The sequence below is a fragment of the Amblyomma americanum genome, chromosome 11 (assembly GCF_052857255.1).
Source record: "Amblyomma americanum isolate KBUSLIRL-KWMA chromosome 11, ASM5285725v1, whole genome shotgun sequence".
In the NCBI taxonomy this organism is placed as follows: domain Eukaryota; kingdom Metazoa; phylum Arthropoda; class Arachnida; order Ixodida; family Ixodidae; genus Amblyomma; species Amblyomma americanum.
In genome coordinates this window covers 53,910,661-53,935,482 of record NC_135507.1, presented here as the reverse complement: position 1 = coordinate 53,935,482, position 24,822 = coordinate 53,910,661, and the positions used below count along the sequence as shown (strand labels likewise).

Genomic DNA, 24,822 nt, shown 5'->3' with positions numbered 1-24,822 from the left:
ACTCAGCGACCCTCCTCGCCTTGACAAAGCAAAAAAGGGGGGGGGGGGGGCGGTGCGTCATGGTCTAGGCCTCCACCTGCCCATCAGCTTCACCTGAGCACGTGCTTCGGTTGACGTCGGCTGTCCGATGGGGGAGAAGAAAGAAGAAAAAAGAAAGTGTTCCTCCGCAGGCAGGATGTGATGCGCGTGTATCCGTGACGGATGGGGAATTTCCCCGGTCGCAGGAGAAGAGAGCTGATCGGCAGAAGCGGACGGGGTCCTCGCGTTTCGGGATGGTGGTGTCTGGTGGCATCCGTTCGTGTCCATACCTGGCATTCCATCCGCTCTGTTCCCTCCTCCTGAGGCCGCTCCGTTTTCCGCCGCGCGAGCCCTTTGTTTCCCATGGGAGGCGGCGCCGTTACCAGAGATGTCCGCGTAGTAGTATGAGTGAGGGAGAGGAGGTGCGAATGTACGTGCGAACCCGCTCGTTTCGCGTTGCTCGGCCCCGAAGTCTCACACGTGTCTGCATTGTCTGTGGGGAGCAGTATAATTTTAGTGTAGCGTTACTGCTTAGCGCTGGGGCGTACTGCTACCGCCGGCGACGCACGCGCTGTTCGTGGGCGGTGGTAGCGGTGCGCGGTGACGCTATGCTAAATGGCTAGTATTCCCAACCATCGGGAGAAACCGCTCTCATGAATGTCTCCTCCGGACAGCGGCGGACTACGGAGAAAATTGGGAGGAGGTCACTTGCTTGTGGCTGTGCTTCGGTGTTTCCCCTGCTCGAAAGGCTGCTGTGACGGATTTGAAAAAAAAAAAGTGCATTCGAACGGGGCGAAGCAGGTGAAATCGCCAAGGTCAAGGCGGTTGATAACACAGAACGCGGCTCTTTGAAAATTGAAAAGAACGCGCGCAGTAGGTTTTTTTTTATGCGTGCGCGTGTGTGTGTGGATAACACGTTGGCAAAGACAGCCCACGCTGTCCGCACAGAACCTTTCCTCGGTCGTGTTTTCTGCAGTGCTGGCTGTCAGCAGCGGCTGTCTACACGGAAGTCGATTCGCTTGGCGTTTTGCGGGCGGTGGCCTCCTTCCAGGCGACGCACCAATGGCATCGCCATAAGCCTATAGGTTCACTGGATAACAAGCCGTATCCCCGTACCATTCCTTAACCTCATCCGCCCACACGTCTTTCTGATGCGCCCTGCTAGGCTTGCCTTTTCGTGGTTTCCAGTCCGTTACCGTTAACCTAAAAAAAAAAAGATTCAAATTGCGAGAAATCACTGCGTCGCCTAATTGTCATCACGCGATGAGTGCGCGTTAGCGTTACGTCTCTTCACCTTTCCTGATGAGCTACGGCTGCCAGCAGCGTATCGCAATTAATGAGCGAAAGCTGATTGGCCTCTCCACCCTTGCACGGTAGGCGCCCGCCGGGCAGCTCTCGTTGGCAAGTATGTTGCACTGGCCTTGGATATCCGTACTGGTGGTTTCTTTGCGAAAACTACCCGCGGTAGCAATGGCCGCAATTTCAGTTGTTTTGCACGTGATCAGGCTCATAACAGCCTCGTTTGCATTGGTGCGAGTGGCCTCTTCGTCATTAGTGGAGGAGCATCCGCAGCCGCCGAAGGCAGAGCGTGTACGCGCAGCACCGGCGGCGGCGCTGCTCCAATTAGCGGGGCCGGGCACGGCCCGACGAGGCATTGTCGTGCGCTATCGTGCGCCGGTCGGAGAGCGATCCGCGTGTCGTCCGCGGCCTTCGCGAGCCGGGCGTCTGATCGAGGGCGACCCGTCTGTCACGCGCCGACGCCGCCGCCCGGCCCGATGCGCGTGGAGACAGGGTCCCCTTCTAGGCCCGGGCCTGGCGATGGTCAGCTTGGACAGGATAAGAAGTGCGTCGTTGTCTTGACGGCGCGCAAGGCGTCTGGAGGTTGTGTTCTGTCTCCGAGAGGGCCGGCGAGGGTGGCCTGGTTTCAGCTGCGCGAGCGGCCTTCTCTGCTCTGAACGGTGTCGTCGTTGTATTGAGGCGGGAAGTTCCTTTTGGCCCTAGTTGGAGTCTCATTCCCGGTTAAAGGGAGAAAAGCGATGGCGAAAATAGTGGAACGAGAAATATCCTGTACCTGCGGAGCATCACCAGGCTGAAACCAATCAAAGAATGAACAGGGCGCATTCGGCCAAAATGGAATTTGGTAGAAAGAGCAAATTGGAAAAATAAAATGATGGGCACGGTAACTGAAACGGTGTTCTAAGGGCGCAGCGAGCGCAGAGCGGTCGAATTTCGATGGAGGCGAAATTCTAGAGGCCCGTGTACTGTGCGATGTCTGAGCACGTTAAAGAACCCCAGGTGGTCGAAATTTACGGAGCCCTCCACGACGGCGTCCCTCATAGCCTGAGTCGCTTTGGGACGTTAAGCACCCATAAACCGAACCAAACATGCTCATCTAATGCTTCCCATGGGTACCCTCACCGCATCGGTGGCCTAGTCATAGCTGCGCGGTTCGATGCCCAGTGCCGCCGGGTACCCACGGGTGATGGTGCAAGCTTCCCCATGGCCTGGTGCTCGGTTTATTCTGGGTGAAATGCTTGGATAAATGGGTCTCTGACCCCACCTTGAGCAGTCGGAAACACCTTGTGCCATGGCGCTCTTCGGCCGCAGAGGCCCTTGCGCCATAAAAATCCGTCACCACCAATGGTACCCTCCCTGCCCATAGGAGAAGCGTGGAAAGGGCGCGTGGACATGCGGAGGGCTGCGCCAACCGCGATTGCGTTATTCACGTAGGTCTCACAGAGGGGGCGATTAGTTTCAGTAGTCGGCTAGTGGGGTTGCATTCCGGGAATACTCTGACAAGATAATTTTACGGGGTTTCGGGGAATTTAAGAACGGAAATTGTCGCGCGTTTTTTTTCTCTCCAATTAACTCGGCGGAGTTTTGAAGCTGTTGCATGAAAAAAAAAGGGGGGGGGGGGGAGGGGGCTGAAATTGGAATTTTGGACCTATTTAGCGAATTTTCGGTTACAAGATGCACCATCGTTCTACGTGCCCACCGCTGCCACTTTCCCGCCCCGGGCGTGGGATTTCCTTAGCGACATGTAAATACCGGAGTGACTGCTTGGGATGATGTCGTTTGTGTCTTCCGGACGCAAGTGGGAAGCGCTTTGCTTGCCCCTCGTGTCGTCGCGGTTCGCCTCGGACCGTGTTTCCCCAGCACGGTGGCCCGTCCCATTTCGTAGCCGTGTCCGATCTCCTTCGGAAGAGGGCGAACCCAAGCAAGGCGCCCACTTCCGGGATGATGTTCGCTGCCCGTTTTCGTTCGACGCGTCTTCGGTCGGTGGAGACGGCTTCCTCCTCAGTTTCCTCGTTCGCGATGCGCGGTGGTGGCCACGTATAATAAGTAGTCGCACTCTCTCGAGTCCCGCATGTCGAAAGCCTGCGCAGGTTGGGTTTGGCCGGCTTTCTCTCGTGGTTTTTTTTTTCTTTTTTCAGTACGGTGCGGCCGTTAATGGAGATGCTTGTAAGGTAACCCGCGTCGCGCACCGGCGCCCACGTCGGTGGAATTAGGGGGTGGGGGGCGAGAATGCACGGGCGTTCTGGCCAGTTGGGAAGACGTGAGGTGTGTGCCCGAACTGGACGTGGCGCAGTGGCAACCACACACCTCCCTGTATCGGTTGACTTTTCTTCTTCTTTTCTCTCTCTATTGTGCGGGTTTTTCGACGGTTACACGCGCCCGGCAGCGTAACCGGGTGCTGCCGCGTTCGCGTGGGAGAACCCTTTCCAGGGCTCGGCGTACCGCATGCATGCCAATGTGGCCTGGCCGCAGCGTGCTCTACGGGGGTTGTCCGTCACGGCATCGCGATGAGTCGCCTGTGTGCCCTTTGTGTTTTTTTTTGCGCGCGCGTTCGGCTCTTGGTTCCCTATTTCGTCCGTCCCGCACTGCTCCCCCCTCGCCTTTGTTTCTCCCGCGTCGCATCGAGCGTCCATTGGAGCGTGCCTCCCGGCGCGTGCGCTGCGTCCCCAATTGATGTGCGCCCGTGCATCGTAGTGGTCCCGCGTTCCCGTGCCTTTTCCCCTGAATGGTATCCCCTATATCTGTCCCCATACGTCGGCGCCCTATCTCTGTCCTCGACCGGCGAGCCGTTTGATTTCTCCCCCCCCCCCCCCTCCCTTGTTTATCCTTATCTCTGTCGGGCGGTCGCTCTTAGCTGTCCTTATCGCTAGGCCTTGCCGCTGCGCGTCCCCTGCCTGTTCGCGCTTGCTCGCTCGCAACAGAGCAGTGTCTTGTGTTGGCTGGCAGCCCAATCCGACCTCGCGCCGGCTCTCTGGCGTCCCGGGTGGTGCGCTCGTCGTAGGTGCACCACAGCGGGGTGCCTCTCTCTGTGGGCCCACGCGCCGGTTGAGAGAAGGCGCCGCCGGAACGTGCCTCCGTGGCCGCGGGAGTCTTCTTGGTCTCCTCGTAGTCCGGCTCGCGTGTCTGTCTCCCCCGACTCGCAAGGGTGAGCAGGCCGGCGCGGGTGGTTCTGCGGACGTAGGAGGCGGGCGTACGCGCGCGGGGTGTATTGCAGCCTGTGAACTCGGCAGGCGTTGACTCAGCCGGGAGTCGTTCGGCCGCAGTCTCTGCAGATCGTGGGATCGGTCCGGGCGGGGATGGTTTCTTCACTCGCGTCTTGCATACCGCGAATCGAGGATGGTGACTTTCAGCATTCGTTTCAGCCACGAGTAGAAGAGAGGAGTAAGGAACGTGTTGGTCTGCAGCTGTCTCAAGACAGAAACTTGCCCACGAGAAAGAGCTAGGTGGGGAGGAGGATAGGGCTGTTCCATAGTTCCTAGCAAATTCGCTGAAAGTGTGCATATGCTGACCCAACATTGAACACGCCTCCCTACGAGCCCCTGTTTCTTTGTCCATTCTCTCCGTCCGCTCGCTCGTTTGGCTGCCGCCTGGCCGATTCGGGCGAATCGGCCGATCCGAGCTATGTCGTTATGTCCCTGCTGGTTTTTTTTTGTTTTTTTTTCTCCCGCGGGGATCGGGCTTGTTCCCCGAGTGGTATGCAGCTGGTTTGACTCTTCGTCCCCTTTCTATTTTCGGCGCTCGCTTATCCCGCGACAGCGGTTGTATCTGTCCTGCGCATGCGCGAGTCTTCCCCCCCCCCCCCCCGCGTCATTTTTTTGCCTGGAATTCCTGTCGAAAATTCCCGTCGAATGCCTTGCAGGTGCTCTTCCAGGAACAGGTTTTGTGCGACCGAGGGCAGCCCTGATAGAGGCCCCCTCCGGCCAATGCTGTCGACCGATTCTCCGCCTTGACATCTTTCTCCCTTGACCGATCCCCTCGGACCTGCTAGCGTGAAATCGTGAGGGGGAGGGGGATGTGGATTGATGTGGAGATGAATGTGGATTAAGCAGGGCTTGATCTGTGTACAACAGCTGTATCTTGCCGGTGCTCACCTACGGGGCAGAAACGCGGAGGCTAATGAAAAGGGTTCAACTCAAGTTAAGGACAACGCAGGGAGCCATGGCAAGAAAAAGGATAGGTGTAACGTTAAGAGACCTGAAGCGAGCAGAGTGGCCGAGGGAACAAACGCGGGTTAATGACACCCTAGTCGAAATCAAGAGGAAGAAGTGGGCTTGGGCAGGGCATGTGATGCAAAGGCAAGACAACCGCTTGTGCTTAAGAGTAACGGAGTAGATTCCAAGAGAAGGCAAGCGTAGCAGGGGGCGGCAGATAGGTTAGGTGAGCGGACGAAATTAGGAAGTTCGGAGGCATAGGGAGGGGGCAGCTGGCAAAGGATGGGGCTAATTGGAGAGACATGGGAGAGGCCTTTGCACTGCAGTGGGGGGGGGGGGGGGGGTCAGGATCATGATGATGATCGGATTAACACCAGCGGCATGAAAAACTGGTCGGCTCCATTGGCTGGAAGGGCCTCCGTTTAGAAGCATGTGCGGCTTTGTTCTTGAATTGTATCCGACTGTAGTATCATCAGACCCACGCAGATGGCGCGCGCGCTGTCCTCGCAGGCACCGGCGACAACAGAGAAGACGCGATCTGGTTCGACTGCGGCTTTTGAGCTCGGGTTAAAGGGATTACATGCAGCCGCGGCAGTGTACGGCGCGGTAGGGATGTCCAACGATGACGCACGCCTGTCTGCCCTGGCTACACGAAGCCACTACGGCTCCTGTGGGCGAAAAAACCCGTTGTAAAGGAGCTTTCTCAAAGGGTGGGATCGGAGCGTGGCGGCCTGGTCCTGCAGGCGTATTTCGCTCGTGTCGCAGGAAATGCGCTGTCCGCGTTGTAACACGATAATTTCGAAATAAAAAAAAAAGTTGTGAAGATATTGGGAATCGGAATTCAGGTCTTTCATATAGAGACGCGAGCACGCGCAGAACACGCCAAGGTGGCTCGTTGGTTCCAACTGAATAAAAGGTGGACCTATTGAATGCGTTTTGGTCTGCGATTTCGTGAAGTGTCTTTGTGTACTGATGATTGATTAACGACTTCATTTATCCCAAAGGGAAGGGGGCAGTGGGGGAGGGGGAGAGGTCCTAGGCTGGGTAGGCCTCTGCTACCCTCTTGGCCCAACCTAGGATCTTGTCCTGGAGATAGGCCCACATGATGTGATTGAGGTTGGCCGAGGGCGTTCCGTGGACTCCCTGGCAGCGCTGCGACACGCTATCGCGTTCCACTCTTAAAGGTGAAGCTTAAGCGTCCTCCATTTTTCTGGTTACCTGTTTCCTTCCTTCCAAAGGTGTGCGAGACATTAGTACACGCCGATCCCCACGTGTCAGTCGTGTGTACGTTTGGTGACTGATTGATATTTGAATTTCTTTTCTCGTGTTCAGTCACCGAAACCTAGGTCGCCTAGGGGAATGTGCTCAATCAAAGGGTAATTAGCGTAATTGTTTTATCACGGAAATAAAATTGGTTAGAAGGCGTGCTTGAAAAACAAATGCGGTCGGATCCGAACTGAAGACCTCCGAATTTCGCCTTTATTTCCTGTCTTTATAATATTGTCTTTATTTCCTGTCCATTGTTTTCTCATGCTGTTTTGGTTTGAATAGCCGAACGATTTCTGTTGCGTCTAAGGTCGCTATAGGTGGTTACACGGCGAACTAAAAAAAAAAAAACGCGACGTGGTAGGCTGCGTCTTCGCTCCTCGTAATTCCAGCTCGTGAGACACACGGTGGCGTTGCAAGGAGTTAAGACGACGAAACGGCGATTCTTTTATATCTCCCTTTGCCTCATGGCCGTCCTCGATTCGGAGAAGTTCCTCCAGGCTTGCGGTCAGCGTTGTAGCCGGCCTGCACTCTTTTGCCGTCAGTTTTTTTCTTCTTCCTTTTATTCGACACCACTGGGTCGCCTTTTATCCGGTAGGGCATAGTCCGTCAGAACGCGGCCCGTATTCCGTTCTCTGTGCGCGTTCTTCCGGGAGTTCCCCCCCTTTTGTAGTTTGCGGCCGCTTCCTCCTCCCGGAAGCAGCATCGTCGCCGACCTTGCTCCTCCGCGTGGCGTGTGTCAGCCCCTCGTCCGCCTGCCCTGTTGCTGCTGGACACTGAATGGTGCCTCCCGATCTGTGCCCTACTACTCTGTGGTGTACTTCCCTTTGTCTCCCCTCGTTTGATGACGAGCCCCCTACTTCCTTCCGGCCGTTCTCGACACCGCTGTCCCTTTCGGCAGGGCCGGAAGGATGAGCAGACCCGCGCCTCATTTTGTCTCTGCTCTTCCTCTCCGTCAGCCGGGGCGCCTGTGGTAAATGGACAAAGCCCGGCTACCGTGGTGTCTGCCTGCATTCCAGGTGCCCCCCCCCCCCCCCCCTTCTCGATTGGGTGCAGGGTTTCATCCCACCACTCATCGTTCGGCCCCAGCACTGCTGTGTCCACATCCGAGAAAATAGGACTGGAGAGGGGGGAAGTATGTAGCTGCGAACTGCTGCACCCCTTTTGTGCGCATTTTTTTTTTCTCCCCTGGGACTCTCGCGTCATTCCATCATTATCCACACTCGCTTTTGAGAAGCGCGCGCACCACGTTGATTTGCGCCGGTGCTCTGCGCTTAATCCCTCCGGGCAGGTGTTCTGCACCTGACTCTGCCGACGGCCCGAGGGTTTTTTTCCGCGCTCTCGTGTCTGTGTTTGTCCGCGTGCGCGCGCGTGGTGTATCCGGACGACGCGCGACCGGCGGACGGGGGTGACACGTGATCGCCCCCTGTGTGTGTGTGTCGTGTGTGCAGCCTTCCTTTCCTTCCTTCCTTCCTCCCCCGCATTGTTTGTTGGCGCCCTTCGTTGGCGCGCTGGTGTGCCATTCGCTCCCGTGGCGGCGATCGTCCCGCAGTCAGTCGTGTTTATTCCGCGCCGTCACCGGTTCGACGCCGATCAGGAAGCCGTGCAGGAGTACGACGACGTCATGGCGACGGAAACGGGCGACGCTGTCGACGTTGATGTTCGCCCGGATGGGACCCTCAACGTGGAGGAGGAGGAAAGGGCGCTCGATTTCTCCATCACGGCGGTTGGTGCAAGTCTTTTCTTTCCCTTATTCCGTGCACGTTGTCATCTTTTCTCTTTGCGCTACGTATGTTGCCCCTGCGCCCTATAAAAATGGTCTATTAGGCGTCTGTAGACTTCTTGTAGACTCTGCTGCCTTCCGATAGATCTACTAAAGTGTATGGCCATAAATGTATAGATTGTCTATAGACTGTCTATAGCATTTGTATTGCCTATAGACTGTTCTCTAGGATTTGTCAATGGGGAGTCTGTAGTCTTTATTCTATGGGGACTGCGGAAAATTTTTCTGTAAGTGCGTCGCCTCTACCGGTTGTCGTGCTTTGTCGCCGATTGTCTAGATCACCTGTTGTAGCATAGTAAATGTCATTTACAACTGCGCGCGTATTCTACGCTCGTCAAGACTCGCAGCGCAGAATTGGGGGTGCTCTATGCGCGCGTGAGTACAAATGGCGCGGCGCGAGGCCAGCCGTCGGCTCCCGCTTTCGAGGCATTGCCCGAGAAACGCTTCTGAATCGCGGCTGCGCACTGCATTTGTTCTACGCGGTCAGCTGTTGACCGCCCTTTTGTTTTTCGCGCGTCCATTTGCCGCGTGCCAGCTGTGCGGGTTCGCCGCACGCGCAGCTGTCTTCAGCCGCGGGAGTGCTGCTGCGCGCTCAAAACTCCCTCTCGGGTGGGTGGAAAAACGGAGAGCCGCGGGACGGGTCAGGCTTAGCACCGCTCCCAAGTCTGTGTCCACTACTACTACTACTCAGCTGCTGGCTGATGAGATCCGCCGACGCCATAGGCTGGAAGAGGGTCCTTTGACGGTGAAAAACCAGATTTTCTCCAACCAAAAACCTCTCTCACGGACCACGTGTTCACATTCTGCTCTGACAGAAGTGGTTAGCGCGAGAGGAGATTGAGTCAGTCCCCTCCATTGTATCCGTTTTGCAGGATGTGAGAAGATGGGCATGCCGCACGCCCCGTCATCTGTCTGAGGGCGCGTTCACACTTGTCAAAAAATCCTGCGAGCGAGGCGGAACCGCCGCGCCGCTGCTGTTTCTCGCTTTTCCACACACTTCCCGGCCACCACGTGACCGTTCGCGGCGTACACAGGTATGGTTAGAAGAGAGCATAAATCGATGCTATCTGTGTACCATAACCGTATGCACGCTTGCGTACGTAAACGCAGGCACATTCCCATTTTAGTTAAGCATATGCAGACTCGCAACGAAACGCCCAGCCTAGTGGCGCCATCTTGTCAGGACGGGAACTAGCACTGAACAAAACCGGCGCTCATCTTAAGCCTAGCAGCGGCAGAATAGTCACTCTAAATAAAAAACAAAGTAAATTTATCACAGGTGAGACGAAGCGATGTACCGGCGTCCGATTTCTGGCCAGTGAACGCGCTGAACAAGGCCGCAACAACGACAAATTCATTTCGAGGCGAGGAGTCCTGCGTCGAAGGGCGCCGCCATGTTTTGCCGCGGCGGCGGCGAATGCGAACAGTTTGGGTCCAGCCCGACCGCCCTCGCCGCGCCGCTTTCCGCCTCGCTCGGCGTCAAAAGCGGCCGAATCCGCTTCGCTCGCCGGGTTTTTGGACAAGTGTGAACGGGCCCTGAAGCCCGCCACGGTTTCGCCAGCTTTACAGATCGAATCGAGTGTAAAGTCAGAAGGATAGGATGGTGCATTTCGCTGGAAAGCTTTCTTGGGCGCTGTTGTCTTGAGAACTCTGTAGGCAACTTCCCTTTCATACAAAGGAGCTCTTCCCCCCTTCCTTTTCTGAGTACTTGGGGGCAACGTTTCTTGGCAGTGCAGTAGAAGCTATAGGTAGGAAAGGGAAGGAGAGGGGCTTTGGCCCCATGCCATTTCATTTATTTATTTGTCCCTAAAGGCCCGAAGGCATTACATAAGGGGGGGGGGGGGCGTACATACAGGTTGGAGGGTAGTAGCAGAGAACACAAAAGAAAGAAAGGGGGAAAAATACACGGGGTACCAAAAAAGTGTTCATTGTTCATTGTTCTGCTCCATAGCTTCCCCCCTTTCACCCCTCATGTCAGGGGGACAAAAAAAACCTGTTTGCTGCCCTTTCCTCCCTAGCCTCTGCTGCATTGCCAAGAAGAGTTGTCCTCGAGTATAACCGGTTTCGCGTGTGTTCCCCCACCGCCTTCTCCCGATTAGGGACGCCTCGGGCTCGCAGCCTTTTCTCGGTAAATTCGAGATGGTTCGTTACCTTTCTTCGGAGGGTCTCTCACCTCTCCAAATGTGGTGAATTGGCAGTGATGAGGCGGGAGGTGATGATGAAGAAATATGTTTGCAGAAGTATAAAAAAAGCGGCGGCCCGCGAAGATGCGCGCGCCAGCTCTGGCGACCACCGCTCTTGCCAATATTTCGTCTGCCGCATTTCGCTGAGTGGCGTTGAGCTCGCGCGCTGTTTTGACAAGCTGCACTGCGTTCGTTACCATGACAGAGCGATCGACTCGGCTAGCAAGACGGCCCAGGCCATTGAAGAATTGGACAAAGGGCCGCACCTGCACCATTCCATCGCAGTCATGGGTCGGGAGGAAAAACCAGTTTGACCAGCGTTGCCAAACACTTTAAAATAATCTGGCAACAGTGGTACACCTAGCGCGTCGTCTGCTCTTTTGGCCCGTCGCATCCGCTTGACGTCATCGGATCGCAGGCCAGTTTTTAGTCGCGCATGAACACGTGATGCGCGGGCAGCGGGTGAACGGACCGTCGTGTGAATCGGCCATAATTCAATGCTCGTGAATGGAGGACCTCCAGCCGATCGCGTCGGCCCCATTGGCGCCTTGCAACTTCTCCGACCGTGCTAGCAGGTGCAGACAGGTGACAATAGGTGCACACCATAGTGGTGAGGGGACCTCCTTTGTGGAGCATTTGTCGCGGCGCTTGTGGAGCATTTGTCGCTCGCCTTGTTTCTGTCCTGTCAACGTTCGCAGTGCTAGCGGCCGGCTCCCGTAGGTGGGGGCTCTGATCAGGCTACCGGATAATGATTGAATATGAGAAAGGGAAAGGCTCGGTAACTGTCGCTACCGCCTTGAGGGAAGAAGGGAGTGAAGTTGGAGAGAAGACATAGGCGCCGTGGTGGAGGCCCGCCGAGCTTGTTCAAAGCGACACTGGGCACAGCTCTGTGCAGTGTTCCTGGTAAAAAAAAAAAAGACTGCCTGGCTGTTTGTAGCTGTGCCAATGTTTGTTCGGTGCGGAGAGACGCATTTGCCAAGGGCACATTTCTGCACCTTTTTACCCGGTTCGAACTGGCGACAGCAGCACCCAAAGGAACTCCCGTTTTGGGGTAAACTCTGGTGGCGTATGCAGGCTTCGGAGATCTGGTTTAGATATCTTTGTCTCCTGTTGTCGCGGTTTTCTTGCACCGCAGTTCTGTTTTTTGTCCGTTTCTAGCTTGCCAAACCTCCGTTTTCAGCGACAGTATAAACTCTTGGCGATCGGTACATGGTGGTCCTTCGATCCAGGTCATCGAAACGCGGTCTCGGGATTTGATCCTGTGTGCTCCCTCATGTTCAGCACTAGAACGCCATGACCATGGGGCTTCAGGACCATTGAGCTGCCCGTTTAAGCAATCCGCCTCGCATGCGGGAGGTGCGGGGTTCGATCCCCTGGGCCTCCGGGCGCCCACCGGTGATACACTGGGTGCAAGCTTTCCCCGGCCCGGTGCTGGTCTTTAGGGTGAAATGCCTGGGAAATGGGTCTTTGACCTCAGCTTGAGTAGAGGAAAAAACCTTGTGCCATGGCGCTCTTTGAATGCCACAGATGCTCTTGAACCGTAATTCGTCATCATTATCACTATTGGGCTGCCGTTGTAAGGAGTTCTCTTATTTATTTTAGTGCCGCAGAGGGGAAATCAGTTTCCGGCGTCATTAGACACTTTTAGTTGGGGCGTATGCAGTAAGCTTGCGTACGCATCTCTTACTGCGTTGCGTGCGCTGTGAATAGTGTAAACACGGCACTTTTAGTTGGCCGTGCCGTAGCGTCCCTCATGAGCACGCGTAGACAGTAGCGCCATCTAGTCGCAAGACGTCAAAACACATCAACGCTCGGTTGAAGAAATTTTGATCTGTGATTACTGATAACTAGGGCGAGTGCATTGGGAGCATTTTTTTTGTTCCAAGAAGAAAAACTATACAAACCGAAGAAAACGGGAGAACTGACTAAAAGCTAGAAAACTGCTTCGCCAGGTGTCATTGCTGCGAGGAAAACTTACGCATTTAGTTAGGCCTAGGAGCTTGCAAATCGCCAAGTTATCGGAAAAACCGGGGCTTGTTATCGGTTATACCGGCACCTGTGGGCGAGAGTAGGCGAAATAAAAGCGAACCGCTATCATTTGAGCGAGCTATTGCGTAAGAGCACCCAGTGGCCACATGTATTTATTCCGAAGCGGGCGAGATTGTCGCCGCCATGTTCTCTGCGCAGCACGTAGCGTCCCACGTTGCGTACTCTACGCTATGCTTTATAGCGGACGCCTGCGCATTTGTTACCCGCAGTGTCGTTGCGTGCGCAAGCTCACTGCGTACGTCCAGCTAAAAGTGTCTATTGCCAGAGAAGGGGCTGCGCTTTCGCGAAGTCTATCTGACACACGCACGACCCACGTCGACAGGAGGCACTGGCGGTTCCGGTCGGCCGGGGGGGAACGGCGGTTGTGGGAATATCCTGCGGTTGTGGCCCGTTCCGACGTCACTGCAGCGTCCGGATGTTTACGTTCTCTGTCGTCCTCGAGCCAGCGTCTGGCTGATTTCGTTGCCACTGCGGGGCTGCTGCTGAGACTCCTAGCGAAGAAGCGTACAAACAGGAGATTGAGTCGCACTGCGTAGTGGTTTTAGTGCCTATTCAACAATAAAAATCAAAGGGCAGGAAAACATTTTCGCTAGCCCCGGCACCTGCCATCACTACGGAGGCACCTGAACTGGGGCATCGGAAATGAAGGATAGCAGGCAGAAGTGAGAAATGAAACTAAAGAGGTGAAGTGACAGTGAGAAAGGGTAGGGGGAGAGGTAACGTACACAAACACACTATTTACACAATGCATATACCCAGCACTGCGTAGCCTGCCATATTCTTTCTCCCCCTTCACGGCAATGGTGCGGCAGCGGTAGGTATATACCGCTTCATTTGTTTTCCAATTATATTCTACTTCTGTTTTTCGTGATCTTCGATACTGGCTGAAGCGGTGCCCCTCAATAGCGGGAACTGTGGCGACGAAATGAAAGGGGACTAGCTTCGTCCGCGTTTTGTCGGTGTTTACCATCTATTCGCATTCGGCACGGCGTCGGAGCCAGGTTGAGTGCCCCCGCTACTCCAAGACCATCCTTGGCCGTCTTTTTCAAGAGGCCACCCGTGACAGGCGTCTGTGACGGAGTTTGCATGCTGACAGAGTAAGAAAGCGTTACGCTACCGCTCTCTGCACGCGTAGTAGTGGTGGCGGCGTTATCGACTCCGACTCACGCGTTAGTGCAGCTCCGAATAGCGCGGCGGCAGCTGTGTCGTCTCCAGCTGCGCGCTAAGAGAATGGGGAGGGGGGGGGGGGGGGAAGGCTGTGCTCGATGCACAATGCGGTGGCTGGCCGTTGAACTCCCCCCCGGCGATTTCTGTCCGGGAAACCTGGATCCCGCGATGTCGACCCCGTTCCGTATTGCCGGAAGCGCCGGTGGGCCCGCAACTGTGCGCATCTTTCCTCTCCGGTGCGGGCATTGTGTGGTGGTGGTGGTGCTTTGAAGCACACGGTGTCCCGCTAGTCGAGGGCACAGTTCGGGCGGACGTTTGGAATGTCCTCAAAACAGCTCGTAACGCTCGATAGGTGTTTAGCGTGGGTAGCGCTCCCAACTTTGTTTTTTTTTTTTTTGGCCGTAGGAAGCTCAATCAAGTACTTGGTTATAAAACCTCAAACTTGCGCAGATCAAAGAGCACCGCTTCGCTGGAAAAAGCTAACATTTTATAGTTAGATTTCTTTTTTTAAACGCTGTTCGTGGCGCAGTTGGTGTCCGTGCCAGTAGGCGAAAACTAACCTCGTCGTGTCTGGTGAAAAGCGCGAGCGACCACGCAAAAGGAAGCCTGTGACCGCATGTGCACCAATGTTTGGGCGTCACTGGCGTTGAGCCACAGTGGCGGACCGGGTGCATCGGGGATGTGCGTATAACAATTAGTTGCCATATATACGATGTCACCGTCGGCCAACTTGCCCGGAAAATCTTTGACTGTTCATTGTGCAAGTCTGACCTTATCCCCACAGAGCTTCCTAATCGCGTCTGGCTGTACGGCTGCGCGCCCTCTGCTCCGGCTTACCTTCTCATCAGGATCCACTCTGCTCTCTCTCTCTCCTGCTCATTACGTGCCTCATGCGGGTTTTGTTTTTCTCGTTTTGATGTGCTGTGCCCCCGCCGCGTTGGCTCAGTGGTTAGGGCGCTCGGCTACTGATCCGGAGTTCCCGGGTTCGAACCGGACCGCGGCGGCTGCGTTTCTATGGAGGCAAAACGCCAAGACACCCGTGTGCTGCGCGATGTCAGTGCACATCAAAGATTTCCGGGTGGTCGAAATTATTCCGAAGCCTTCCGCTGCGGCACCTCTTTCTTCCTTTCTTCTTTCACTCCCTCCTTTATCCCTTCCCTTACGGCGCGGTTCAGGTGTCCAACGATATATGAGACAGATGCTGCGCCATTTCCTCTCCCCCCCCCCCCCCAAAAAAATTATAAGTGCTGTGCGATGCATTGCCTTGCCTCGTAATGGCTTGCTCGTGACGGCACGGGCACCAAGATGTGCTGTGTATGGAGCCAAGGTGACACACTATAGTCGGATACAGCTCAAGAACCAAGCGGCTTTTCCCCCTCAAAGGGGGACCGCCTTCCAGCCAACGGCGTCGACCGATTCTCATGACCCTGCTATAGGGTGTCAATGCAGGGAGCGGAATATCCCCTTTCATCTGCCACTCCCTGCATTGTCAGCCTACTGCTAGCTCATGAGAATCGGCCGACGCCGCTGGCTGGAAGGATGCCCTTCGGAGGGGGGGGGGGGGGAAAGGCCGCTCGGTCGTTGGGTTGTACCCGACTGTAGTGTTCCTCTCGTTATGTGTTCTGTCGCGGCCGCGTTGCCCGATGTAAAGGTCGAAAACACGAGCTCCCAGAAGGTGAGCTTGTTTTTCTCCCCGGAACAAAAAGGGCGCGCGCATTGTTCCGGAGGGGTGTAATGCTGTCTCCCACATGTACTTTGGTCGGTCGTTCTCTCGTCGAGCCGCCAGGTCGGGCCACGCTCGGCTGCCAACGGATGGCCTTGTGTGAGAACCTCCCGGCTCTTTTAAAGTCACCCTTTCGGTATTCAAGGGACGCATTCGCAAGCACAATTCGCCGCGTGGAAAGGATGCCGTCGTTTTGTTCTTCGTCCTTCGGCCTCTCGAGGCATTGCAGAACACGTATACGAGCGCACACGAACCAAGATGCAGCGCTACACGAGCGCCCTGTGTTGTCTGCGTCTTTCTCCGTCTACTGTATTGTACGTGGTCTGCAATGCAACACGAACTCGCTCATCAGCATGTGCTCTTGACGCAGCCTGCGAAGCGCCGATTTTTTTTTTTATGCCCCGAGTGACCTGTGGTCAGCAGCGCACCAGGTGTTTTAGGGAAGTAATTTTCAAAAAACGGGGTGTTTTGAGGTAAAAATATGGCGTTTTCGGCACAGTATTACCAGTGTTGGCGGACACCGGACAACCGGTGAGTCGTTTTATGCAAGCTGGTTAACTAATTCTTAATAATTAACATTTTAAGTATTGCATCTAGGCGCCTAGTTGCAATTAGAATTGTAGCCGGTCGTTAGTAATAGCCATGTCAGCTTTTAGAATTTCGAAAACGCGATTACCCTTTGCGCTGTGGCTGGACGAAATTTGGCTTTTTTTTTTTTTACTGGTTACGTGCGCTGGAAAGGTTGCTTCGCCTGCATGCTTTTCGAAAGCGCGTGTATTTTGGCGCGATGTGCCCAGATTTTTGCCGAGCCACAGCGTCGAGGGTAATCGAGTTTCCGAAGTTGTAAAACCTGATATGGCTATTACTAACGACCGGCTACAAATCTCTAATGGCAGCCAGTTGCCTAGCTGTGATAGCCACCGGAAGTCCCACCAGATTTCCGGTGTCCGCCAACACTGGTAATACTGTGCCGGAAAAGCCATATTTTTACTCTAAGACGCCTGTTTTTAAAAATTTCTGAGCTTTCGCTGAAACACCCGGTATATCTGCCGTTTGGCTTTTGCCAGGGAACCTAGACTGCATTGAAGATGTGTTTATCGAGCCTTTGCCGGACAAAGGCTATAGTCGTAACCCTAACCAATAAATTTGTGCCGTAGTCCTTCACGGGCGGCGGAAGAGACCTCGATCCGCGAAGTGGCAAATAAAGGATGGAGCCCGTGGCTTTGAATGGTCCTTTTTATGCTGTGTTTAAGCAACGAGCCATTACTTTAGGCGTGAACTTCTTGTGAGGCCGACTGCGCCGCGCCTTTGGGATGCCAGCAGCTATGCCAGTAGTGGGCTGACCTGCTATATCACAAGCATTGTCCGCCTGTCTTTACTTGGTCCGTCGTTGCTTGACAGGTTGGTTTTAAGGCTTGGCCTTCATTTTGAGAAATCACGAATGTCGTCATCGCATACGCTCGCTTAGCCATTCAGGTTGGCGAGGAAATTTTTTTTTTCTGGTTCTTGTCACATCACTTTCTCTCGCGAAATGCAGCCTTCGTGTTTTTGTTCGTTTCGTTTGCTGTTGTCGCTGTTTTAACGTTACTTTATCGGCTTCCTGAGAAAAGTACAGATAATATTTAATCATCAGCTCCGAATCCTAAAAACATATTAAAATTGCCTTCGAAGGCAGCAGTAGCTTGCGCCGTAGTTTGAAGCGAAAATACTATTACTATTAGGGGAAACGCTCAAGTTGAAGACTAATTGTGTAGCGCTTAGTACTGAAGTTTTGTAGCGAACTGTGTGAGTCTTATCAAACGCTGTCTGTATGCCTTGACTTTGAGTCGCCTTTTTTGTGTTTATTGCCCTAGTACGCTGACAAGTTGTCTGAAAACTTATCGCGTTCAGTGATTTCCGCCGATTTCACATAGGAGCTAGGCTAAGCCCCGTAGGTCACTGCAAGTAATAAGCTTGTGGAGTTTCATTCTTGTCACAGTCGCGACGCTGTGCGTTAGTCGGCGGCCTCAGTTTTTCATTCCCACCCACTGGTAGCGACGCAAACCAGTGCCGCCATCTATGTCCGCGGACGCACAAGGTTGCGTCATGGAGAACGCGTTCGGTGCTCTCCACGTCTGTCAGTGCACGCCAGTGCTCCTAGATGGCAGCACAGTATTGTGGTCTAGTTTGGAACTCTGCTGCACACCTGCCGGGCCGGGGTGCTGGGGAATGCCGGTAAACCGGGTCGGCAGTGGGGAGACGTGGTGTCTACCAGTTTTCGCGCCCTCTTATTATTATGTTCGTTTGTTTGTTTGATTTTTTGCCCGTTTGCATGCGCGACCTTGGTTCGTTCGTTTTTCGTTTCACATTCCTTGTTTTTTCTCTCTCTCCCCCCTTGTCTTTTCCAGAACGACTACAACCACGCGTTAGCGCTCAAGAGAAAGCTGGACGACGTGAGTCACTTTTTTGGAGCAGCATGCTTGCTTTCGTAGTTTGTTTACTTTCTCGCTCTTGTTTTTTCTTGCATGCGCTGCGCGGCGTTTTTGTTTTCGTTCGCGTAATAGTCGTTCACGGCTGTACTGTGCCATGCCGTGGTCAAACGGGTGCCGCGTCCGAAAAATTCGTCTGCACCACGCCACGGTGGTTACTGATTTTTGCTTCCTAGTTTCTTGCTCACACAATGGGAAACGAACAATAGGACAGCCCTTTTACGGCCTACCTTTCTGCCTCAAGGCCTCCGGAGAAGGCCTATTTATATGAAAGGCCAATCGGTGTGTTGATTGATGCCTGAGGAGCGACTACTGGTTTTTTCCTAAAATGCTAGGAATGCTAGGTGGAGCTCGCAGTCTGCGTGACTTTGGAATTTTAGCGAATCGCACTGTGCAGGCGCTCTGCAGCTGGGGACAACTCGCGAAACAAGCGGAAGGTGTGCCCCTCGAAGGAGGCCCACTTGTGGCGTCGACCGATTTTCAGGACGCCATGGTTAATCCGATTACAGCGTGGTTAAAACCCCCTTTCTTCGGCTTTTCCCTGCAACGTCGCGTTAGCAGGTAACCACGATGTCACGAGAATCGAGAAATATGGTACGTTGGAATGGGGAAAGGCCTGAGAGACGCGGGTTCGATCCCGGCCGCGGCGGTCGAATTTCGGTAGAGCCGAAATTCTAGAAGCCCGTGTATACTGTGCGATGTCAGTGCACTTTAAAAGAACCCCAGGAGGTCGAAATTTCCGGAGCCCGTCACTACTGCGTCCCCCATGACCGAGTCGCTTTGGGACGGGAAACCCCCCCCCCCCCCCCCCCCCCCATAAACCACTGTTCTGGCCTTGACTGGAGATGGCAGAACCTGCTTTGGGCGGCTAAGGGGGAGGGGAACGTGGGGATCAAATCGCGAAAATTTCAGAAAAAAAAGAAAGACATTATGGAACACCAGATTTGGTATCTTATCTGTCCTTTTAATTATATCCGGATCACGGCCCAGAAGTGAGTTTAAAACAGTTTTTGTCACTGTGTCCTTACACCTGAAAGCTCCCGGGGTGTCACGTTAGAGCGTGCAAGGGTATTAAGTAGGGCACCATGAGTCGGTCGACGCCATTGACTGGAGTTGCTCCTTGTTTCTTGAGTTGTATCCGACTATAGTATTCTTATTGCAATGGCGGGACGCTAAACCTGCAGTTTGGAGGCTACTTAGTACACGGGCAAACTTGGGTTATGAACAGGCGTATGGTATGGAGTGAGCCGAAGAAGTCTCGCCCACGTCATTCCGCCCTTGTGCAGTGTGCGGCGCACTTAATCTGGAACGGTTGAGCGCGTGGCGACACATTGCGCTCGAAGCGGCATTACCCTTTGTTGACATTCGATTTAGACGATTTAGACCTTTGGCCTCTTTGGAACACCAATCGGGGTTTGGCCAACCGTCCTTCTCATAGACCTGTTCGGGACGCTAACCATCTTTGTGTTCTCAGCGCTCATTCATTCATTCATACACCGGAGTGTACAGGAAGCCAAGGTAAAAGCCGTTCTACGACGGCCTGACGGGCCCCTGGTCCCTCACTCGCTTTTTTTCCCCCTCATTCACAGCCGAGTTTCTGCGATGTGATCGGCGACTGGTGCTTTTGCTCTGCCCTTGTGGAGCACGTAACAATAGTAATCGTCTACGTCCGGCGACCGTTACAGGGTGGTGGTTGCCGGTGCGTGCGTCTCGTGGTCGCATCGAACTCATTTCTATGCCTGAAAAGGTTGCTCGCGGCCACTTGTTCTTGGCCACGAAGCTCTTGAACATCGAAGTGTCGTCCGTGTGTGCGCACGACTGGAAAGTAATCGAAAGTAACGATAACGTTGAGTGCGGTCGCCGTGTCTCGTACTCGATGTCCGTTCCTCGTTGCGCCGTTGGTCCAGGCGACGAAACCGCAGCGGCCGATCTAGGCCTGCCTATCGATCGTTCGCAATCGAGCACGTTTCAGTGTTGAGCTCGCGTGCCCCCTTATCTCGCCCTTATCGCGTATCGAACTGTGCAGTCCTAAAGGTCGCGCCTCTCTCTCGGGCCGCGCGCTTTGGGATTCCCTCCTCGCTCACGGCCGTTGCCTCCTCCGACGTTCGTCCGTGTTCTCGTCTTCTTCGAAGTCGTGCCAGTTTCCGCGTAAAAGCTACCGTTCGAGGGAGGCGTTTACACCGGCCTGGTTGCTCGCCGGGGAATGAAGGTGCGGAGGTCGTTGACGTCACCTCGATAGCGTGGTACGGGTGTAATTGGTTGACGCGCGGGTTCCCGGAACCAGCGCTGGGCCTGCTTTCCTGGCGCTGTAGCAAGCTATCGCTGCTTTCGTACCAGCGCAGATTTGAGTTGATCGCCACCGGCGATAAACGGTCACGCGTCGTTGTTGAAATTTTCAGTTGTCTGTGGCGTATCGCGTTTTGACCATGTGAGAATGTGAAGTATCGTTTCTGTTGGCTAGCGGGTCGTGTTGGTGGGAGTCGGAAGTTATTCATGGTCTGCCAGAAGCGCGGGAAGTTCGCTCTTAACAGGATGCTCGGGACGCAGTTCCTGCCGCTTCGAATCTGCCCGCTCTTGGAAGCGCGATCGAAGCGCCCTCCGCTTCCGGTGCGCCGTGTTTCGCGCCGCTGCCACCAGGTGGAGGTAGGCGTCTCGCGATGTGCTTTGCGTTTTGCTGCTGTCGGGAACTGGGTTGTGCTACCCCGGGCATGGGTGTTACCCGCGTGGTGTGTGTCACGGGGCGCGCTTTAGTAATCACGGTGCGTTTGCGCTTTCTTGCTATCGTGAGCGCATATCCGATTATGGGGCTTTGGTTTTTTCCCTGTCGCTGCGACCGGACGTGTTGCACGGAAGGGGTTCTGTGTTGGTGCTCCGATAGTGATAACCGGCGAGGCTGTGCATGAGGCACTTGCAAGCGGTAGCAGGTATGGCGTCGAATTCAGCATGGTCAATTGAAGTGGGTCGTTATTCGTGAAGTCCACGCCCAAAACACGCGGTCCAGAAGCAGGTTGCCAGCGGGCTCAGCCTAGACCGAGTGGAGCTCGATTAGGAGATGGAGCCAGACAGTCATACTAGGAAATGATTAAACTTTGGTTGTATTAAATTTGCAAAATATAAAGCAAATTAAACATTAGGAGCCTTTTCTGCACACATTGGGAGTGTTAATGAAGAGCCTGTCGTGGTTGCCGGATGTTGGTCTTATCCGCTAAAAAAAGGGGCGAATAAGATTCTTGCGTCACTAAATGTGCCGGTCGCGAAGCACTAACCTCGTTGTCGGGTCAGTGCTTTGTTCCACCTTCGAACAATCCTAAATCCGCCTAGTGCGGTAAATCCCGATCGAGGTCCTTTTTTCTTAAGTGCCTGTTCCAGTGGTTGGATTTGAAGGTGCAGGCTCCTGTCACAAACCATCCAACCCCGGGAGGCCGAGCACCAGGTCGTGGGATGGCTTGGGTCCATTTTAGGAAACCTGTGGGCGCCAGGGCCGGCAGTGGGAGTCGAACCCACCACCTTCCGAGCCGAGGCGGGTGCTCCACCTTTTTTGCTTCTAAGACGTTGCAGCTTCCTAGCTCTGCCATTGCTAGTTTTGTTCTGGTGTAACTTTTCTGTCGTCTACTTGTCCCACGTGGCAACTCTCGGCCCTGTTGGGGCCTGGGCAGCACCAAGTGACAGTGGTGGTGGTAGTAAATACTTTACTGGATGCACTGGGGTGGGTTTTAGGGGAGAGCGGAGGGTTTCACCGCTCCCTTGCCTCGGTGGTAGTCCTTATTCCGGGACACCATTGGCGGTAGCTGCTGCCCGCACTCTTTGAACCTGAGCCGTCTGGGACTCCCATCCCTCTCTCGTTGGCTGATTTACTCTCTTTATTTGCGGATTTTTCTGGCCCATACCATATGATATGCGTCTGCCCACGTGTCACAAATTGCAGCACCCCGAAGAAATTGAGTCTGTTTTAAAATATCCTCAGTTGTATACAGGCCCTTGGCGGGCTCTGGGAACGCCTGCCTACTGAGGCACAGATGTGCTGTAATGTCCGCATATCTGGTAGGCGGATTCGGTACTTAAGTCCCGACAGAGTCTGGGAATTAAGTCGGAACTCCGGGGGAGAGACGCTCGGGCGGCTGTGTGAGCACCCTCGCTTTCTTCTATTCCCGGGTGTCCTGGCACCCATACCGATTGTTTTGTGCTCTGGATTGAGCTATATTGCGCGCCGCTTGCCAGCAAAATTTTGACAAGTGACAGTTATGGTTATCCTTAGGGAAATGCTGTTACCTCAGCTCAGTGTACTGCGCAAAAGTGCCGGCAATCGCTGAATGGCAGAGGTGCGAAAGTTGAAGTTGAAGCTGTAAGCACAACGCCTTAAGCGTGTGTGCTGAGTTGCTTCTGATCGTTGAAGGAAGTCAGATTTACGTTTTTTTCAAAATTTACCATTATCAGAGTCAGTGGGAGCGATCGTCTGCGCCGTTAGGATCGCCTTTCTATTGGGCGGCTCCTATGCTGTTGCCTGTGCGTCTGATTTTGGTCCTTTTCAAGCAAGCCATGCAAGGCGGCGTGTGCTAACACGCGTGCTGTCAACTGCATGCGATGTAGCTGCACTCCCGGTTTGAATTGTTGGGTCGCCTTGCGTCATGCGTTAGTGTTTACTTCTCACTTTGATAGCTACTAAATAGTGGTCCTCCAAAATCATTGCCGCTGTTTCGAGCACGCCGACGGTGGCGCACTCTAGCGGATCATTCATGAAATGAGTGAATCGCGAGATCCGCGGCGACGCGGCGCAGCTCTCGGAGACGGCGTTCGTTCTGTCGTTTTCTCCTTGCCCGACAGGTGGCGCTACGGGTACCGCTGAGAGGCGCGACTTCGGACGTGCCTGCAGTCGGTGTACGAGCGTAAGAAATAGAAAGCACCCATTGCGCACCACGAGGCTGATAGGAACGTCGGGATCCCGAGCCTCCGGACTAATTTGGATCCCTCGGGTAATCTCTCGCGCAGGCGCGCGTTTTTTGCATTTAGGCTCCACCGCGGGGTACAGGTGCTGACGCTATTGCGGAATGAAGGCCACTTGTTTGCTGCGATTAGATTTCGGGAGTGCAGTTCTTCCACCTTATAACGAAGAACTCGTTGTAAAGAAAGGCAAGGCAGTGCATGCTTCCCTCGGGTTTCGTACTGCGGCGTTCGCACGGGCGGGCAGCCTCGCCTCCTCCTTCCTCGAGTGAGTGCCGGGCCCGGGCGCCTGGCTTTTGTCTGTCGGGTGGCGTGACGTCAGCCGGCGGCGGTTTTGTGTTCTCCGCCGCATCGTCCCGGAATGTGCCAGCAGCCGCGCGACTCTCTCCCCCCTCCCAGTCACTCAGGCGGCGCGGCCACGGGACGGGCATTCGTGCGATGAGAGCTATCTGCTGTGCAGCTCGTCAAGCTTGAGCTGACTCGCGCAGAGAACTCGCCTCACCGGGACTTAAAAGTGTTGCGCGAGTTCATGAGTGTGTCTTAAGTGCGATTAGTCGAACGAGCTTTTGAGCGGGTTTGTTTGATACTTCAGACGTGACTACAGCTCTAGAACCGCGCTCGCGTCAGGAAAACACGCATATACCGGTGACTACTGCACTGACGACGGGCGATATCAAGAAAGCGTGCTGAATACGAGCCGTCTCACATTGCGCGCACAAAGGCGAACACAGACGGGACACACGAGCAAACTCAAAAAGAATAGGGCGTATTCGGGTCTGGATTGAAGCATCGCTCGCGCAGTTAGTGCCCCCTATTCCTTACGTAGCAAGCTTCCAGCAGTCCACGTGCGGCTAGGTCGTTTGGGTCCAGAGTGCTTGCACTGTCGCAATGCGGTGCACACTTCTTGCAAGGCCATCTCTGTTCAGCTTAGTGTTTGGCGTTCGTTGTTTGGATGCGTGCCTGCTTACAGCGGCGTGCGAGCTATTGCTTGGTTGCATCGTTTTTTTAAGGCGTCGTCGCCCATCTCAGTATCGTCAAGAGCGCGCTGCTGGCCACGTGAGCCACGCCACCTTGCGAGACTTGCGAGGCCTCTGCGCACCGGTGCGACGTCACGTGAACAATGGGGCGCTGGAAGAGCCCGTCCGAGAAGCCTCGTGCAGGCACATAGTCTCTAGATAAACGATCCAATGACTCTCTACGGGCACATCACGGTGGCTCCCATCTGGCGGTAGTGGTGTAGGGGCTAGAGTAGAGGCGTGGTGTGTGAGAGGGTTCTTCTCCGTCTTTAAGCTGGTGCTGCACCTTGCCAGGCTGGACGTGGCGTTGTGCGCGCTTGTTAACCTCTCCGTACGGGGAACGTGTGCAGCCCCAGTGGTGGTGAGAAAAGTGGGTCTCCTTTTTTCTTCAGTCAGTCCCGGGCGTCCCGCCTTTTCTCGGCCTTTGGAACTGGACTCCGTTCTGTCCCGTACTTCCTCTGCCCTCGGCAGTGTTGTGTGTTGGTTCTCATCGCGCGAGACCCTGACGGCGGTTCTGCGTGACCACACGTCGCGTGTCGTGCGCTTGCGGCCGTCTCGGGGTGGAAGAACGCACTGTTTCTTTTTCGCCCGTGGAGAGCTAGACCCTTCGCGAATCGAGCGGCTGTGCTGACGCCGTAGCGGCCACAGCGCCTGGCGCTATTCAGCTGCGCACCTTTCCCACCGCCCCGCTGGGTCGTGCACTGTCACGGCGCACTCTTCAGTGTTCGGATCGGCGCGGCAACATTATGCTGGCAGCAAAAATG

At 54.7% G+C, this 24,822-nt stretch overlaps 1 protein-coding gene across 14 annotated transcripts in view; it reads left to right on the top strand.

Moving 5' to 3' along the window:
- heph (polypyrimidine tract-binding protein 1 heph) overlaps positions 1 to 24,822 on the top strand; it is a 145,147-nt gene that overhangs the window by 29,221 nt on the left and 91,104 nt on the right. For 10 of the 14 annotated variants that reach the window (XM_077643429.1, XM_077643437.1, XM_077643431.1 and 7 more), the window contains one exon: positions 18,024 to 18,068. In XM_077643429.1, coding sequence (XP_077499555.1) covers positions 18,024 to 18,068 — 45 coding nt within the window. Of the gene's footprint in view, positions 1 to 8,082; positions 8,458 to 18,023; positions 18,069 to 24,822 lie in introns of those variants that run through there. The other 4 variants (XM_077643427.1, XM_077643432.1, XM_077643428.1 and 1 more) reach the window with 4 other exon arrangements.